Source organism: Varroa destructor, unplaced genomic scaffold (genome assembly GCF_002443255.2).
Source record: "Varroa destructor unplaced genomic scaffold, Vdes_3.0 BEIS01000002.1, whole genome shotgun sequence".
In the NCBI taxonomy this organism is placed as follows: Eukaryota; Metazoa; Arthropoda; class Arachnida; order Mesostigmata; family Varroidae; genus Varroa; species Varroa destructor.
Window position 1 is genome coordinate 27,955,676 of NW_019211455.1, and position 18,501 is coordinate 27,974,176.

General features: G+C 45.9%; 1 protein-coding gene and 2 long non-coding RNA genes across 4 annotated transcripts in view; 1 reads left to right on the top strand and 2 right to left on the bottom strand.

Annotated features, from left to right (window-relative positions):
* LOC111245422 (uncharacterized) overlaps window positions 1-17,231 on the bottom strand; it is a 41,304-nt gene extending 24,073 nt beyond the window's left edge. For both annotated transcript variants that reach the window (XM_022793777.2, XM_022793776.2), the window contains exon 1: window positions 15,599-17,231. In XM_022793777.2, coding sequence (XP_022649512.1) covers window positions 15,599-16,340 — 742 coding nt within the window. In that variant the 5' untranslated portion in view covers window positions 16,341-17,231. The remainder of the gene's footprint in view (window positions 1-15,598) is intronic.
* The window catches only part of LOC147757621 (uncharacterized), a 41,686-nt gene extending 24,073 nt beyond the window's left edge, over window positions 1-17,613 (bottom strand). The window contains exon 1 of the long non-coding RNA XR_015321185.1: window positions 17,227-17,613. This is a non-coding gene — a long non-coding RNA (uncharacterized LOC147757621). The remainder of the gene's footprint in view (window positions 1-17,226) is intronic.
* LOC147757623 (uncharacterized) overlaps window positions 1-18,501 on the top strand; it is a 32,341-nt gene that overhangs the window by 930 nt on the left and 12,910 nt on the right. The window lies entirely within an intron of this gene.

Sequence of the window (18,501 nt, forward strand, 5' to 3'; positions counted from 1 at the left end):
CACATCTAGACGTAAATCTACTTCAGAGTTGCAGTATTACGATGCTCGGTAACGTGTCCTACCCAATATATTGGCATACGCGACCATGTATGTGTACAAGACTGAAAGTAGCTTGCCCCATTTCTGTCCAGTGTTATGCTTGTACTACATCGCAATTCGAGGAAAAACAAAGAAAAAAGTTTATGAATTTGCTATCAACGACGCCTGTCAGGACACACAAACTACGACCAATGCATGAAACATTTTGAAAGAAACGTGGCTGACCACCCCCTATTGCGATCATTGAACAACTCGCGTTATAACCTCATTATTGCTAACTTGCTAACGAGGCCTAATTTTTATAGAATTTTATAGATCGGTGGCAGCGGAAGGACCTATGAGATATAAAAACTATAGTTTTTTTTTCCCCTGCAGTTTTCGCTAAAAGGACACTGCTTTATATGCTATATATATATATATATATATATATATATATATATATATACAGCCTAATTTGTTGACCTATCCGCAAGAGGTGGCAGTAATTGCGTTAGGAAGTGAGTGTTTGTATTAGCCATAACGCGCCTAGGTCAACCGTAGTTGTTTTAGCTGACAAAGGCGGACTCTGAATTAATCAATGACGTCTTTTCTCGACTATGTAATATTATTGCAGAAGACCAAGCAAGTGATCAATGATCGTTCTGGGACAGAGGGCGAACAGATTACAATGCTAGACAAATTTTCTTGGCAACAATGAAACAGGCCACGTCTAGGCCAGTATTTAGGTATACGGCAGCCTGTGTATGTACCCGTAGTCATAGAAATACCTCTGCGTTTTGTTAAGCCCGCCCCTACCGTTCTGTATTTATTACAGTTATCTCTTACTGGATCACAGTTAAACCATCTCAGTATTCCCTAGGATTTTGTGGGTACTGATTGATTCTTATTTTGGCTATTAGGTTAATAGATAAGGTTAGTGTTGCAAGGTTTACAGAATCGATCAAATAATGCGAATTTTCCGAATAGCGCCCGTGCCTCCTTGCCATCCCGAATTTGAACGTTTGACAGATGTTTACTATACATATATTCAGGACTTATGCAGAAAGAACATAGCCATGCATGTCCTGCAGTTGAAATGTTTTATTTATATTTCAGCATTCTATTATGTCTAGACAATACCACGAAGTCCGAAGGCCTACTAATTATGCAATAAGCAAGTATTTTCAAACAGGTATTATCTTACAAAGGGGCTGCGAAAAGCGTATTCTAGCTGACTAAACGTACTTTAGTCGATTGTCTTCACCGGTCTACTCTCCCTATTTTTCATCAACTCGCTTGCATCAATACCAGTCACCTCAATTTTCGTCTAGAGATACAGTGAACGTCTCCATCCCACGACAATATGTGACGAAGAAAAATCTAAGACAGCTAATATGCTTCCAGACTAGGCAAGATGGGCCGACTAACCATGATGGGGTAATATGAAAACCACTCAGGAAATGCCAGTGACGGCAGATATACGAGCCTCTAGACAGACAGGCCTTTTGCGTTCTTGCACTTGCAACCCAAGCAACGGGTTTCATTCAGCGTTGTCACTATAGCTAGTCCTGAGAACGCGAGGTTCCAAAGTTGGCCATACGGTAGCGATACGTCGATATTTTGTTGGTACCGTCTCTGGTGCCCCCAGTCGCAGCATTGATTAAGCTAGCGATCCTCTACAGGCGCATCCACAAAATAACGATATCAATAATCCCCTATGTAACGGCAACAAATCTTGCAATCGCTACTGGTTTGTACTGTTTTTTGTTCTACCAAACCTATCTCTCGAAAGACTCTTCCACTTTCGATAGTGTTGTCAGCTTACATGGTCCTTTAAAACTACTTGAAATGTGACACGTTTTTATACGAGATGAACAAAAATTCATTTAAAGTATGCGTAGATTGACGTAGATGGGTCAATTCGCGGATCTACGAAAAGTCAAAGAAACTGACCCAATCACTCCAGCACGCTTACATGGTATCTATGACCCGTGTGAGATATCAAACTACTCTCTTTCAAGTGGGCAAGAGGAAAATAAGCTAAAACCCAGATCCACGCACAATGCCGTTTTACAAAAATCCTGTTTCCAGCTTTGGAACCCATTTTCCTAATGAATTCGCCTGTAACGCAATCCCTTTTTCTGCTGGTTACAATCTTTTGCGTTGGAAATACGACGTCACACGTACGTAACGCATTCCGAAGACGATAATAATTTGACACTGAATATATGTTATGTTTTCGGTCAGGGAATCGCGCGCTGCACGCAAACGTTCTTCATCGAATGCCATCACGCTTCATCGACGGCGGCAGTTGAGCGGCTTATAACCATCACCATTTGATATACAACTACAGCACAAAATTATATAATATGTAATAAAAATACGATGATACGGTCGTCATTCTAGCGCGCATCATCGGCTTGCGTCAACCAATAGCGCATCCTTCAGTTCCTTCAGGCGCCTCCCCTTTGACACAACGCCCCGCCTCGCCGGGTTCACGACTCTGCTGGCGGCTGGCCTCAACCCGACTCAACGTTCCGCGTCGCGTCGCGCTAGTTTGCTAACAACTGACAGCGACACCAATAGCAACTGGCCTACAACAGTGGCCTGTTTGCCTGCAGAACCTTGTTACCTAAACAGCGCCACTCATAGTGAGCATCGTACTATTATATAATAGTCAACTTGCCTATCGACAGCCTGTGCTAAGCTGCAACTCGATGTTACTGCCATCTGCTGCTGCCCGCTAGCCGCTCACGACTACCGATAGCAACTGCCTAATGAAGAAGACTAGCCGCCGTATGGCCAGACGCTATCGCCGCTGCCGTCACCGTCGCCGCTGCTGCCACCGTCGCTACTGCCGTCAACGACGATGACCCAATAGCTGCCAACTATCTCTATGTGTGTGTATGCACGTCTGGCGGCAGGCGTACTATAGCGGCGACGGGCAGCGGCAGCGCCGGCAACGGCGGCCGTAAAGACGAAACTCGCAAGGATACCAACGCCAAGTAGCAGCAGTAGGTGACTGGCCATTCTTTGCATACCAGCCTAGTCTCGCTAAGGCTCAAGAAAGCATGCCGAAATAACAATCTCCATCAACTACGATATCTTGGCAAGTACGAGTGTAAACATGCACTGAGAGAGAGAAAGTCTGTGTGTATGTACATACAGGCACGCAGAGGCACACACATAAAATATTCGATTTTGCATGTTTTCGCTAACGGCGCCACTGTTGCCCCGACATGTTCAATCGGCCCGATCGAGCGTTCGGACAATGAGATCGTTCGCCTATCACGTACTTATAGCAATGAAGGCAGAATGGTGAAAGGAACGAGGCTGTTTAGTGAAATTGTCAAAAACGCATACCGTATATTTATTCTACGATAGCTTTGTATTGCTGGTTATAGTTTATAGTTATTTGTAGTCGTGGTATCAATCATGACCGCTATCGTCAAAATACTTTGACTGGGCGATAATAGCTACCCGACATCGTACGTAGAGAGCGCTAAAGCTTGTACTTTGATTTCTACTTTAACATTGCATCACATTGGTGATACTGATCGAATAGTTGACTTGGGCAATTTTCTAAAATGAAGAAGGGCTAATTTTTTTTTAAGCTGAACGCTGACATTGAAGCGGCCTGTCAACTATGCTTCACCACTGCACGGATAAATCATCTGGTGTACGTGGAAACGTACGTAAATAGTTTATCGCCGAAGTCGATTTTTACGCTCGGCGGGCCATTGTGTGCACTGTTTTGGCATGCTCGCCAGCTACTCTACTAAACAGTGTTACATGTGATAATATCCAATGTATAGAAACGAACGCTTCGACTCACACTAATAACCACGCAATATAAACACATTGTCCGATCTATCTAATCTGCCTGTCTCTCCTGCTACGATCAAAGTGCCATTCGCACACAAGGAACTACAGTGTCTCTCATTACGCTTTTCTATATATTCATTTGGTCGTTAGCATCTTAATGCCTTGCCCGCCACGTCTCCAGATTCGCCAACCTGTGGCTGAACGGAACACTCAGGCCGCAGGACATTCCTGCCATTTGGCCGCTATCTCATGACCACCCGGCGAGGCATAAGCCAATGTCCGTGAGACCTCACAGCGCGGAAACATTTGCCGCTTTAATATGATCATGTTATTTAATAGGCCAAGAGTGCCTAAATATCTTTAAGCTGGTTGAGCGAGCGAATACATAAATACAAGGCTACTATTGTGACCGTCGTCAACGGCTAACCTCCCGGTAAAACCCATTGCTATTCACTCAGTCATGCACAGATTACCGCAGAGATCTAAGTACCTCTCTTTCTTCGGCGTGTCAGCCCTGCGTTGAAACGGCTCGCGCTTGGCAGAAGCCATAGCTGTTGCTAATAGTAGCGTCGCCAGTAGAACCGCAGCGACGGCCCCAGCAACGACGATAATGGCGATGATGAGAGAAAATGCCAACACAAAGGAGGATGTGTCCGTCCATCGGCGGCGTCGACTGACCACGCAACGCGCATTGGCGGCATTTCAAACTTCAGCTCGACCGTCCAACCAAGTTAGCGACCAGCCAACCAATTTACTCACTTGACCGAAACAGCGCCAGTGGCACCTTGTTCGCCCCCTAGGGCAAGCTAGATAGTTTTGCATTGCTCATACCTACCGCTTTCTATTTGCATGCATATTTGAGCGCTGTCGCCACCACCCCTGCTACCGTAGACTATGGATTTCAGCAATCTCAGACAGACATCTCTCGCTCAAGCCAGAGACAGCCTCCCGCAGCGTCAGGCAAACGACTAGATTGACCAGCGGCAGCTATTGCCTGTTCACGGGATTATGATAAGCGCCGGTATAAAAATAGTGCGTATACTTGTACACCGCAGCACATATATGTATACATTGTAGAAAGATTATTTGTATCGTTGCTCGAATTTGAGCCGGATAGATAACGGCCAATCTCTCTATGGGAACGATATGTTCCGTTGTATGCTAAACGAAGTTCACTTAATCAAGAGTAGGAAAAGTTAGGCGACAAAAAACAGTCAAGTTGTGTGCTTTGTAGAAATCAATCGCTTGGGGATGATCGGCGGAGACAAAGGTCTTGTCTGCACGTTTCCGTCATAGGTTAGATACAGCAGTTATAAGAAACACATTGAAATGCTCATCTAAGTAAGCTATAATCTATAGCTTTGCGATCGTCCTGGTTAAAGCTGGTTGCTTTTATTAGCCGGCCAAGTTTCCCTTCATCGTCAATTGATTCAGTGTAGAAGATGAATGCTATAGATTCATATAGTGCAACGAAGGGGCCGCAAAGGCATTGTACGAACTATGCTGATTGAAAGCCTTAGGATGTTATTATATGGCCTATTCACATACGAGTACGTGACATGCCTATGCTTACGTGTTTATCAGATAACAATATCGATCGCGCCAGAGCTGCGTTTGAAACCGATTCGGGTTGTTTCGAGTCGGTGAAGAGGCAAGGAATATACGACTTAGGTTGGAGCACTCTTTGAGGAGGCCAATAAAAAGGCGCTCGAGCTGACCATACAAAGCAACGTATGTTATGTTGGCAATACGGCTTGTAAGAACAGCTGCCATCGCCCAGAGCCGATGCTAAGTACGACAACGCATACGTATAACTATTTGCTGAAGCTTTTCGAATGTCGATAGCCGCTCAAATAGCGGTAACGTTCCAGCGGAGTTATTTGCTTTGTCCACCTGGTTAACCTAGACGTGTGAATGGGTTCTATAATGTATAATGACCAATTGCACGTTTCCGCAAAAAAAACGTCCCGCTTTCGAAGTCGGCCAACAAATTTGTAAAAGCTTTAGAAGTCACTAAGTGTGGGGCAGAGTTGGCGGTGGTTTACGCGTTTATTGCGTCAGGGTTGCCTCTTTAATATTTCTATGTCGTTTATAACGCAGACTAGTTGGGGTTGGGGTTGACGTTGGAGTGGTGGAAATCGGTAGAAATTTATCGCTTTTCACTCACATGATGCTGCAGTAAACAGTATAGGTGGACAAGTGGGAGAGCTAAATCAGAAATCAACAGTTTCAGCCGTTGGTACTTATCTCTACCAGCAATTTTATTGTTTTTATCAAGAACAAGATGTTGTGTCTAACACTAATATTGTTAGCCCGCCAGCAGGACGGCAACTAACTGACACCGGCAGTGTATCCATTGAACGAAATGAAGTCAACAGAAATAGTAGTCTTCGATCTCGGTCGCGGGGTCAGACTATTATTGACGATCCGATGTACGAGTATGTGTGGCAAACAATCATACGGTGAGTTAACTGACTGTCTGACAGGATCTGCTAAAAGATTAGAGATACCGCTGCCGGATTCGCTTCGTCGCGACAGGCAACAACCATCTCATCGCGTTATTCCGGTCGTTTAATCCATGCGCTTACATTCCCTACTGGGTCAGCTGGCCAGTAGGGGAATCCGCTTGCCAAGAGCTGCAGCCTCTCATTTCATCAATCAACTAAAACTATATGGCAGTACAGTTCGTATATCATTCGAATCGAGGTTAGACGCCAATCAACTCACGTGCACACGCACGCACGCACGCACGCACGCACGCACGATACGACGTCCAGGTATTTAGCATTCGTGTCGCTAGTGTCGGAGACGTATCGGCGCGTCGACGGCCAAGGCAAACAGAGTATTGCTCCCAGCGTAGCCCTGCACTCTCGCGGCCAATAAAATCTTTCAGGTATCAAATGTTTAGCCAGTAGTTAGAGCTTCTACGGACGGCCAGGGAGAGGAAGAGAGAACGGACCGCAGAGATCAAACGTTTTCCATCCTGCTAGTGCCCGCTAGTTCCTGATCATGAGGCGGGCTCTTGTGCGTCAACTATATATTTGTCTGTCAGCGGCACAAGTACTCCGCGGACCAGCCAGCTAGTGCTATAGAGTACCGCTTCATGTTCAACGCTCGACAGTGGGAACATGTTGAAATGATGCTTTCACGGGTGTCGTTAGCAAGTCCCATTCATTGACTTGACCCGCTACTCCCATTACAATGTTTCATTCTATTGTAGATTGCAATACGTACTGCCGCTGATATCTACGTACTTAACAAGCGGGAAACGATTCTGCCTGATTAAATATATCGAACGGGACGGCTCGTCATTCCTGGGATCCGCTATTTTTGTGTGCTAACCAACTAACGATAACTAGAGAAAAACGTCCCATCCATCGTTGGCCAGTGTAATATTTCAATGTAGTATAGCTCGATATATTGGAGGCCTTGTTAGCAATCTCTCTCTCTCGGCCCTCACAGATATGTTTTATTAAAATACGGCATATTAATCAATTGCGGAACAAACAACCTGAACAAATAGCTGTGCTTGTTTTGATTATCTAGAGAAAGCCGTTATGTAACGTATCAACGAGAATCAGCATCATCCTGTAATAGAGATTCTCGCTCAGAGTCATATTGCTCACACATTGCTAATGCGGTATATATCTACTCGAGTTATCGAGTCACAGTTACCGTTTTTCTTTTGCGAGATTAATGGCTGCAGGAATGTAAGTCGTTATGGACGACAAGCGGCCGTCGATGGTACCGCCGACAACGGATTGACGGGCGCAGTTATTGCTACTTCTGCGGTGACAGTTCCATCGTGAGTAAACATTTGGAAAAGAAACCTCTTTTTTTTTCTCGTTTGCTTCTCTATTCATCCTTTAAGAATCTCCTGCGCTCATCTAACGACTTCCTCGGCCTGTTCCTAGGATTTTCTTCTTCTTCTTGCTATTGCTTGAAGTGAAAGCACTTCCTGCGGAAGACCTGAATGTCAGGAAGCAGATTTTAATGGGGGCAATGTGCGCCGTTACCGATGCCGCTGCGAATAGTCATCAGTTCAAAATAGATTCGCTAGCGCTCCGTAGATGACGCTACATTATATATAGGACAGCAGCAGATGGACAACGGCTCCCGGTGTTTGGGGGACGCGAAGCCCCTTTCGCGACGTCGGCCACAGCGACGTCATTCAGCACCAACATTTACTATTATCAGCATAACTCGCACGAACTGCGAGAAGGACCAAGAAGATGGATTATGACCAAGAAGATGTCAGAACTCGCGTTGTTTCTACAGCCGCTTTGCCGGTGTCGCTCTTTGAGAATTTCTCGGAAGCAAAATCATCCTGGAAGTAACGAGCACTTAGCCATAGATTGGTATACGACGAGGGAGAGCGAGGAAACGATCAGCCAAAGACAAACGTAAAAGCTCAAAAGAAAAAAACAGCGGATGCCAGTGAAAGATTGGCTGTTGCGGTGTTCCAGCGGTAGCAGTGACATTGAACAAATCGTACGACGCTGTTCCCTATCAACTGCTTTTCGTTTTCCCTTTGATGTTAACGTAGCCGCCGGCCCTCGGCAGGATGCACATCTTACCTCGAAAAACAGGCCAGTTTATTCTCTCACAGAAATAGTCAGGGCGCCTGCGACGATATGGCCGATAAGAGTGAGCCTTAATGCCGTCTTTCTCTGTTCCAAAATTAGCTCCATTTTCAACCAGTATGAGTACCACTCTAAGGTGGCAAAACGTTACTGCGTGTTATCTCTGCTGCCTCCTTAATTCGGCCATTTTCATCTATCTGATTATTTCATTTTGTCTCAATATCCCTCAGGTCTATCTACGAATAGTGTTAAATACACTGATCAACCTTGTGAACAGACACGCCCCGATAAACAGTTTTACGATTCGAGAAGGAAGGAACCGCTTCCATTAAGTTAAAAAACGTGTGGTAGGACCTCGACGGACATAACGACAGTGGTTGTGGCTAGCTCGCTGAATTAGCGCGGTTCCGTTTGCGGGTTTGCTCTCCGTACAGATTCTTCGAATCAGTAAACTATTGAAGGCGTTATACAGTTGATTTGATCGCAGTCTGCTATATAACAATGTAAGAACTAAGCGTACAACTTGGCGGACCCATAAATCGCATGGCAGAATACGAGAACTGAAGATAGGGAGGCAGTGAGCAAATTTTACCTAATAACGTGCTACTCTTTACCTGAATCACGGTAGCGATGGCTCGCGACCGCTGACTCATAACAGCAATTTCACAGCACATTGGTGGTCCCTTAGGTTTTTGGCGTTCGGGATGATAAAGCGTAGAGGACACTACAACAGAATTCACGCAGTTACCGAGACCAGGCGGTTGGTTACGTCGACCTTGAGTGTGGCCGGTCTACTTACGCCCAGTCTTTTCCGCTCATAGTTCCACATTTCAAGTTACCGCGCGACCAAATATATGATTTGATTTGATGTACGGAGAATTCGTCCAGAAGCCCCTATCCCGTTCTCGATTAATTACCACAATCGTCCGTTTCGATCGACCGAAACGAGTTAACGTTTATTCGATGTTTTACCACGGACTCATCACCCTGCCATGGGTCACATTGTGTTTGACAAATGAGTTAATTGTAATTATCTGCGATGCACAAGTCCCATTTTTCTCCAGGCCTCGCTTATCTCGAGAATTGTCATCACCTATCAAAGTAGTTAGTGAGATCAGTACGTAACTATTTACCGGTACGATACAGTTAGAAAGTCGTCGTTGGTCTAAAAGCAAAGGCTGCCGATACGCGATGCACACAACCTTTTCGTAGGCCGATAGCGACTACGTTGAAACTTTAACCTTAGAAAGTCGATGTTACTTACTTGGGAGCAGTCAGAGCTCGTCAACGGCTGCATAGCCGCTTTCCGCTGGTACACACTGGGTACATATAGTCAAAACACCGTTTACCAATTTGCTGTGAATTCATGTGTCAGCACCCCCGGTAAACAGTACCGCCCAGCGATACCATACGATTCACAGCGGCGTATAATGGCAACCTTAGCGGCAGCAAAGTCTTTGCTGAGTGAAGTCTTTGCAGCCTCGGCCGTTCATAGGATCTCGTCGGCTTCGATTGCCAGGTCAAAGCAACTCCCAGAAACTCCGAGGCGAGTGATTCCTACCACTGAGGTGCTTACTAACCTCCGACCAACGCAATGCTAAACGCACTGTAGAAGCAGATCTTCGAAATAATATCGGCATCATTAGCATAAACCGCAAACCGGTCGCCAAGCAAGCAGTTAAGTGACTTTTTTTTATGGGTGTCAGCGACACGACTTCGAAGTCAGGCTCCGCGCGTGCAGCCTTTACCTTCTGCAAGGCTTTAAGCAATCGCGCGCGGGTGGCTGGTGTAGATCCATTGTCTCTTCTTAGTCTAGGTTCCCAGATCACCCACTTGCACACGGGTTTGGCTCCCAATGAACGCCTCTATGCTGCTAAGAACCATAAACTTGTTGGGAGATGTCAATTCTAGAACGGGAAGTTGCCAGTGAGGATCTGCGCTTGACGGCTCCTTAGCTAGAGGATAAATTAACAAAACATAATAGCGATGTGGCCGACAGTGCTTCTCGTACTAGAGACGAAACAATGTTGGGTTATCTTGTCCGTGCGTTTCTCTCTGTTTAACGATATACTAGTGTATCAGACATCTTTAGGGTTTTCATATGTCGTGATTGTTGTACTATTGAGCGTTTTTCGTTAATTAGTTTTCACAGATCGGCACGGAAGCCATGTTTAACAGTATGACGCATCCAAAAAGGTTCTGTTTTAAAGACACCCATTGACACACAACATTTACTGGCCACTACGGCTCCACGCTTTGTCATCGATATAATAGTAATAATAATAGCAGAGGTGTCAAAGGACTTAACAGTAATCTAGCCTGCCTAGGTGCGTTGCGCGCCATTGAGGATAGCAGGCTGGCAAAAATATCGTATATATTAAGATAGACGATGCAAATCAACGAACGCTCAAGTCACCAGCAAACCTGTCCGCGCTGACGCTTGTGCCTATGTCGCGCGTAGGCGTCCGACGTAGACTTATTATTATTAACCAGGTCCCATACTCGTATCGGTCTGGACGCGCAGCTTTCGTACGGCCGAATGAGGCTAAGTTGTCGTCTTCTGTTGGGCTGCGTTGGTCCGCTAAACGAACGCCGGGGTGGATGGGTAATTAAACTATGACCGTGTTGCCGAGTAGAAGTAGAACAACTTCAGTTCGATCGATAATCCGCAACCGTTCTGACTCGAGAATAGGAGCCCGCACGCATCCGACTCACTCGCACGGTCACAGAGATACCTCAACGCATCGGTCTGATACGCGTCTGCCAGTGCTGTAAACCGTATGAGTCTTCACCGAGGAAAAGTAGGATACAGAGGAAAGCGAGCAAGAGAATTTGAGAAATGCTCATAGTCGATACGGATACGGATACGGATACAACGAAAGGACAGATGGTCCTTTTTCCACGTGAAAAAGAGAACAGATTCTTAGTGTTGCGTCGCGTATGTTTGTTTTCAGAGGCCCACTGCGCGTCCATAAAAAACGCCAGTACAAAACTTAATATCGATGCGAAAGTTTGAAACGGATTAAAAAAAAAAAGTTTAACTATTATTACCACTCTAACTTACTAGTAGACTTGGTTCATCGAATTGTTCTAACGTATCTCGGTATGACACAGGAAGAAGGCGAACTTGTCGGCAAGAGAAAGACGCGCAATCGACTCTAGTCCGATCTTGCAATTTGAAAACAATTGACTTATATGAAAAAAGCTTTTAAAAGTGGTTTCAATTATGAAACGTACAGGAAGTCCTTAATGATAGCAAGCCATGAATATATATAGGATTTGACATTTGTTACGACAGGGCTCATCAAGTCATGTCGAATAGCTGTTTGATTCCGATCTATGACCATTTTAAATATAAAATTCACAGTCTAACTTTCGTTCTATACGTCGTGGCTGGGGGGTTAGTTAAAACTGGTAAAAAAAACAACTGCTTGGACGGTTAACGAAGAGCACTTGACTCTGATTCGGTGGTCGACAACATTCTATAGACTATTGAGATGTTATATTTATCTTCATCATTGTTGTTGTTGTTGTTGACTTCAGCAATTTTAGTGATTTTTTTATGCGGTCTCGACCGAGATAAGGATAGCCAATGATCGACTAGCGAGTGTTTTTAATTTTCTCAATGATTTGCGTACCGTGCGCCCTTTCCTAGAACGCCAATTTCGCTTTTTTGGCGTTAGCAAATGACGTATCGAAGGTGGCTGGGTAATCTATGATTAACGTATTTTCTAGTTTGACGTTCCATCAGCTAGTGATGATAAGAGGTATCTCTCGAATAACATCAGCCGTAGAGTAGTAGCAGATGGCTGAAATCGGCATAGAGGTTTGCTATGCCTTGATACGCCTTTCTAAAGGCTATTTTTCGCAAATGCTACGAAACACTGCTCAGATATAGACGACGATAGGCTATTGATAAGCCATCAACTCTAGATAGCCTTAAGCGTGGGCCGGCCTCCGTGCCTCTGAATGGGTGTATTTATGCTTTACGTTATGAGAAAGCTATAACAGGGAATTATTGCCACTGGTATATAACAAAGCTACATTGGAAGGGCGATTGACACCTGCATCTGATCCCATCCCAGCGGGTAGGCACGGCATAATATCTGATAATTTAATGCCATCATAGTCTTGACAATCATGTTACTTTTATCGGCGAAGTCGTCAGCCTCTGTGTTTTCGTGGTGCACTATTCTTTCGCTTTTTAACGTTACCGGTCAGCAACGCCTGCGTTGATTCGTGTACAGCTGAAGCTCGTATCAGCCCAAACACCATCGGACCGAACGGCTAATCTAAACCATATTTGCTCTCACCGTTAGCAGCCGTAATGGAAGTGATCTCAGCCGTTTTCGCCATTTAATTCACAGAAACTTTGCTGTCTACTTATTCTGTTTAAGACTCTGCAATAACAACAGTTTGTGAGAGTGATCAATGTGTCACCGCCCATGTGTGTTTATCGATTTGGTGTTCTTATCGTTATCATTCGATATTCGATCAAAGTGGATGTGCTGGTCTTTCGTATATATCAATCACGTACACCCCTCACGGTTAGAGCTGTTCCTGTCCGCTCTAATCTTAGAGGAGTGATAACTGAGTCTACTTTGCCACCCCGGGCTCTCAACAGCGTAGACTGGAGTCTCTGCTTAGTCATCGTAGTTCTTCAGTTTTCGCAGGATCACACTATCCTAGTCATTATTGCTTTTCTCCATTGTCTTCCGGTCCTTCGAGTGCTTTTTTATCGTCGTTCTCGCCTTCTATCCGCCTGCTTTGTAAGCACTTTGCGTGTCCGCAGCCAGATCATTTCACTTGCGTTTTTTTCTGATGACACTCAATAGAGACCGTCGAACGCTTGCATATAAAGGCATGCAGAACGGAGGAGAATGAACCTCACAACAACGCTCTCTAATCAGCGCCGGCGCCTCCACTAATCTGCCGTACGTAGTACGTAGCGATGTGGGTAAGAATATGTATGTCTCTAATCGTTGACAGTTCAGAGGTCCCCACGATGTCTATAATTAACATATGTTAACTATTGATAGGAGCAGCGTTGTCTACGATAACACTAAGGAGCTCACAGCAACAATACTATGAGGAATAAAAATCCCCATTGCAGTAGTACAATAGCAATCAGATTTTATCTTCTTTAGTGACGTCTAGCAAGAGTGCGCGCAAATGTTCGAAATCTATTTCCTTCCAAAGAAACAGCGCCAGCAAGAGCGTCCAATAATGAAAGCATTGACCGTGGCAACGGTACTGTCCGTTGCATCAAGCGTAGATGTCGTGGCTGCCGCCGACGCAGCCGCGGCGCGCGGTGGCAGCTCAATTTTTTGCGTCGCCCGATCTCTATCCGCTCCCGCAACTGAGCAGGGAGCAGTTATAGCGGCCCGTACCTTCACACTGACGGGACACTGCCAACTCGTCGAAAAAGCAAGTGGTAGAACAGACAGGAACAGAAGTGCACAAAGACACGCCGAAAATATACCAGCAGTCGAATAACGACTGGCCTTCGAACGCTACTGCCACCGTATCAGCTTGGAGGGGCAACATCGTGCGAGATCGGGGAGCGAGAGGGAAAGAGCGCGCACGTTCTGAACCCGTGCTGCGGCTGTAGCTACGGCAGATAGCGCCTGCGACATGCCATCCCTACAGCATCCTGAGTCGAGTCCGTTGTGCATCGAGTCAAACGAATGTATGTCGGCACGCCTCGGTGCTGTGTCATCGAGCAGGTACAACTGTAACAGCCAGAGCCGCTATTAACACCCTGCGGTCGTAGCATAGTTACGAGCGTAGTAAACCACCACGAAGATTATCGCTGCTGCTGCACCTGCAGCCGCTGCCGTCGCCCGCGACAGCTTCAACGTTACGGTGAGAACAGCGACGTCGGTCAAGATGGCGGCCGACCTGTTTTTTTTTCAGGAAAAAATTTATCGGAGAACAAAAACAGCGAAGAAAAAAGGTCCACATAAAACAGAGCAGAGAGTTAGCTGCTCATTGAACGGAACGTCCTACAACAGAATATATATGTTAAAAACATAGCTCAGTAAAAGGTACTCGCAGAAACAATTGCGGGGAAAAAAATCAATTTAGTCTTGGATCGAGCAGATCTAGAAATTATCTAGACTTGATTACTTGGATAACGGAGATGATTTATTTGTACGCATTAAATAGCATGAGAAGTCCTTCCTGGCATACGACCCAATGTCAAGCTAACAAGAATTACGCTAAGCATGGTATAGTATTTGGTCGTATTGCGACTTTTGGTGACATAGAAGTTCCTGTGTCGTCAAGAAAAACTAATACCTTCGCAAAAAAAAGACGTTATTGAATTAGAACGCTCCGATTTGATCCGGATTGCCAAAATGCACAATCGTTCGAAGCAGTGGTGCTTCACAACGTAAAAACTTATGAAAGAAAACATTAGCGACTATCGCACTTTGCCGAAACACGTACAGCTCCGCACTGTTACACCAGCACATCTCGCTTATTTACCGTGTCCTGGGTATGATTTTTGCACACACGCAGAGTTGATTCTGTCCTTCACAGACCCTCCTTGATGACTGCCGAGGCATGACAGATTTCTTGTGGAAGGTTCCACGAGTATCAATGAATGGTTAAGGAGAAAGTAAGGTAGCTGCGATTGTCGATTACCTGGCCGAGGAGGTATGCTTATATCAGGGGGTCAGGGGTCGCCGGTCTCTGGCAAGCCCTGCTGGTTTACACCCCGTGCGTTCGACAACCAGCCAACTCTATGTATCAATGAACACACTTTCTTGGGAGGCCGAAGACCTAATTGCTAGGCATTTTTTTCAACCTTTGTTCTCTATTGCGTCTATAGAAAGAGTACATTCCACTACGACTGTCATTAGATCGACCTAATTAATAAAAACGGGATATATTTGTTTGTTTTAACTAGTTCTCTAATTAATTGGGAAACTAGGTTTTATTAGGAATCCTTGTTCTTCACTAGGACACAACGCTACCGTCCGATGGAATGCCTAACGGTGATACTGGAGGATACAAGGCTCCAGCATAGTCATCACTGCCCTTTATATTAATGTTGCTTATTAACTACGTATCGATGCATATAAACATGTGAAGGTGCGGCCGACATAAGTTTTATGAGATGTCGTTGTGATTAGGGCTTTTCTCAGCTGTAACGTGGGGAAACTTACCCGTGGCGCGTATTGTGTAGAGCCTCTGCAGAGCGGCTGCCGAGCCCTGCTGGCTATCCTTGTCCTCATTTTCGCTTTCATCCAAAAGGTCATCTTCTTCGAGTCTCCTACGATACTCTTCGTATACGCGATGGTATTCGCTGTCACGGGCGGCCCGTCGCACCCTCGGCGCTTCGTACAGCCCGAGGCCGCGCAGCATCTGCACTTTCACATAGTCTAGTAGGACTGAATCGGGCAGTTCATAAGCGGTCGTATCGTTACGTGAACGCTGCAATCGCTGCTGCTGCGGCTGATGTTTCTGCTGCTCCATTACCGCCTGCTGTATTACAGGCACTGCACTAGCGTCACCAGACGCTCTCAATTTCGAAGTGCTTTGTAGCATAGAAGCTGAACTTCGCGAATGTGTTTCTTCCGTTTGCCCCGCTTCCGAGCCTGTTACCGCTGTCATGGCTGGTAACCAGGCCAGCCGGTGTAGCAATGCTGGCGACATTGGCCCCACTCCCAAGCTCGAATTAATAGAGTTGACTCCGACGAGTCTTGTTGCAGCGGCATCTGCCATACTACCGGCTAGTGTTAAAAGAACGGTGACGATTAGCCGGAGGTGCAACGACCACAGCGAACAGGCTGCGAGCGGGCAGGACACAACCTCCCGAAGTGCTGATTTCGAATTTGTCGCGGACATGAACGTGGGATGCGTGGGTAGAGGTCGCTTCGGCAGTGCTATCCTGCACCTCCCACACATGTGTCAACTGCTCACTTTACAACAGGACTGGTCAAACAGGGCAAACACAACAACAGGTGCTGATCAGAAGAGGCCTGCGAACAGGGCATTACTTAGCAGACACCGGCGGCAGATTCGCACGCGACAGCCAGCAAATATGTAGATTAAAGGATCACATGCACGATGGTGGGCGCTTGTATACGAACGGCCTCCGAGGAAGGCAGAAGGTGCTGATGGGATTTTCAAGAATTAGGTTATCGGCGATAACCGTTGGAACAACGATGATAACAAAGCTAGAGATGTCTCCTCTAGAACTAGCAGTGGTTGTAAGTAGTTCATAAGTTGTCTGTATCACTTGTTTCTACACTTCCCTAGTTAACACAACTTCGTCGGTCTCTCGGGAAACTTTTGGCTCTTTTTATCAGCCACTGGGTGCTGTTCGAAAGCAACCGGGACGAGGCTGTTGCTGGATGTTAACAACTGTCGCTAACATTTAAACTCCACCGAATCGACAACAATAACAACAACAATAACAATATAAACAACAACAACAACAACAACAACAGCAGCAGCAGCAGCTCACCAAGAGCGAACAGGACATAAGCTGATCCTATTCCTTTGATGTTCGTTCACAGAAAGATAATCTTGCCCCAATGCTGCTGTGTTTCCAATAGTAAAAGTGGCTGTAATAACAATCGGTAAAAATGTGGTAGTCCGCTTTGAATTTACACACACACGCACAGACACACACACACACACAAACACACACACACGCGGCACGCGAATCAACTGTAAACAGCCACAAATCTCTTCTTTCAACGGATTTGTATTGCGGATGATAGCATCACATAGACGAGAAGTAGTAGTTCGATTAAGCGGTAGCCGTTAACGAGCCGTATGCACTTACATGAACGATGCCTGCCAACGGCAGTTTATCGTAGTTACTTGACAGGAGGAGACTAGATGCTGGCACGGATTGTTTCTGTCTCTCATGTAGGCCTTTGGGGGAGTCAGTTTCGATCCAGCCAATCGAAATCGGCTCAGTTCGGTAATCTTAATGCCACGTAAATGAGAGGGTGATACCGCGCCAAAGGCTCAAGAGAGTGAATGAAAGTTTTAGTTGACAGGATTAACGCGGTAACAAGGAGGTGCTCTCGGGCGCACGATACTGTTCCATGTCGCAGTGTATATGTGTGTATGTTACACATTAGCGTTGCAAAGCTTAATTTCGAACTGAATACCCGTTCAGCTCAACGATGCCGACTAAGCGACTGAATTGTCTGACACGTGCTTTTGTGCCGGCGTGCTTTGGCACTGGAGAGGGCAAAAGCTCGGTACGGAGAGGGCGTCGTCGACGGCGCAGCAGTGAAACAGAGCATGCGGGACTCGACAGCAGATAATCGCGCTGCTGACGTTTGGGCGAGAGGTTGGAGGAGGGCAAGAAGGATTCTTAGAATAGGGCTACTGGACTGACTGTCGGCCTTCATGCCTGCCTGCCTGCCTGCTTGGCTGGGTATCGGGCGATCCAATGAAGGACCATGCTATCAACCGCTACTGTTAATGTGTCTACGGCCGTTGCCGCCACGGCGGAGACGGCATGAGGACGAACAAAATTCATTAACAACCATTATCGATATTGACGATAACGGCTAAACTCACCGTTACATTGATAATGGTTGGTTCAACTTGTCTATCTCTTAGCCTGACTCTATTTGATACTTGAAGATTTATCTACTCGATTTGATGGCGTATCATCTTACTGATGTGTTTTGTAAAATAAGCCAGCTTATTTTTTGTCAGATACCCGCTGCACTGCATGAGGCTTCGTGCTGTTATTTTTGCTGCGGTAGCAAAAAAGAAACGTGCTTATAAAGTAAATCTATATGTGCGTTTGAACAACAGATTTATGCACCACCCTCATTTAACGGCAGGTAATATACAGGCAGGCAACGGATTCCTAGAGGAAGCATGCCTAACTAGTTCTCGACGGACATAGACCACTGGCGATGACAGGGCGTGAGGTGAACTTTATATGTTCGAATAAAGGCGATGCCGAACAGACATGACCCGGAACGCATGCAAAATCAAATAAGGTTTTGGATTGGTCGAATGTGCCGATTTTCCCAGTTACGGTCCCTTCGTGCTTTGACTGAAACAGTCAATTGGCGGAGTGTATACCAAA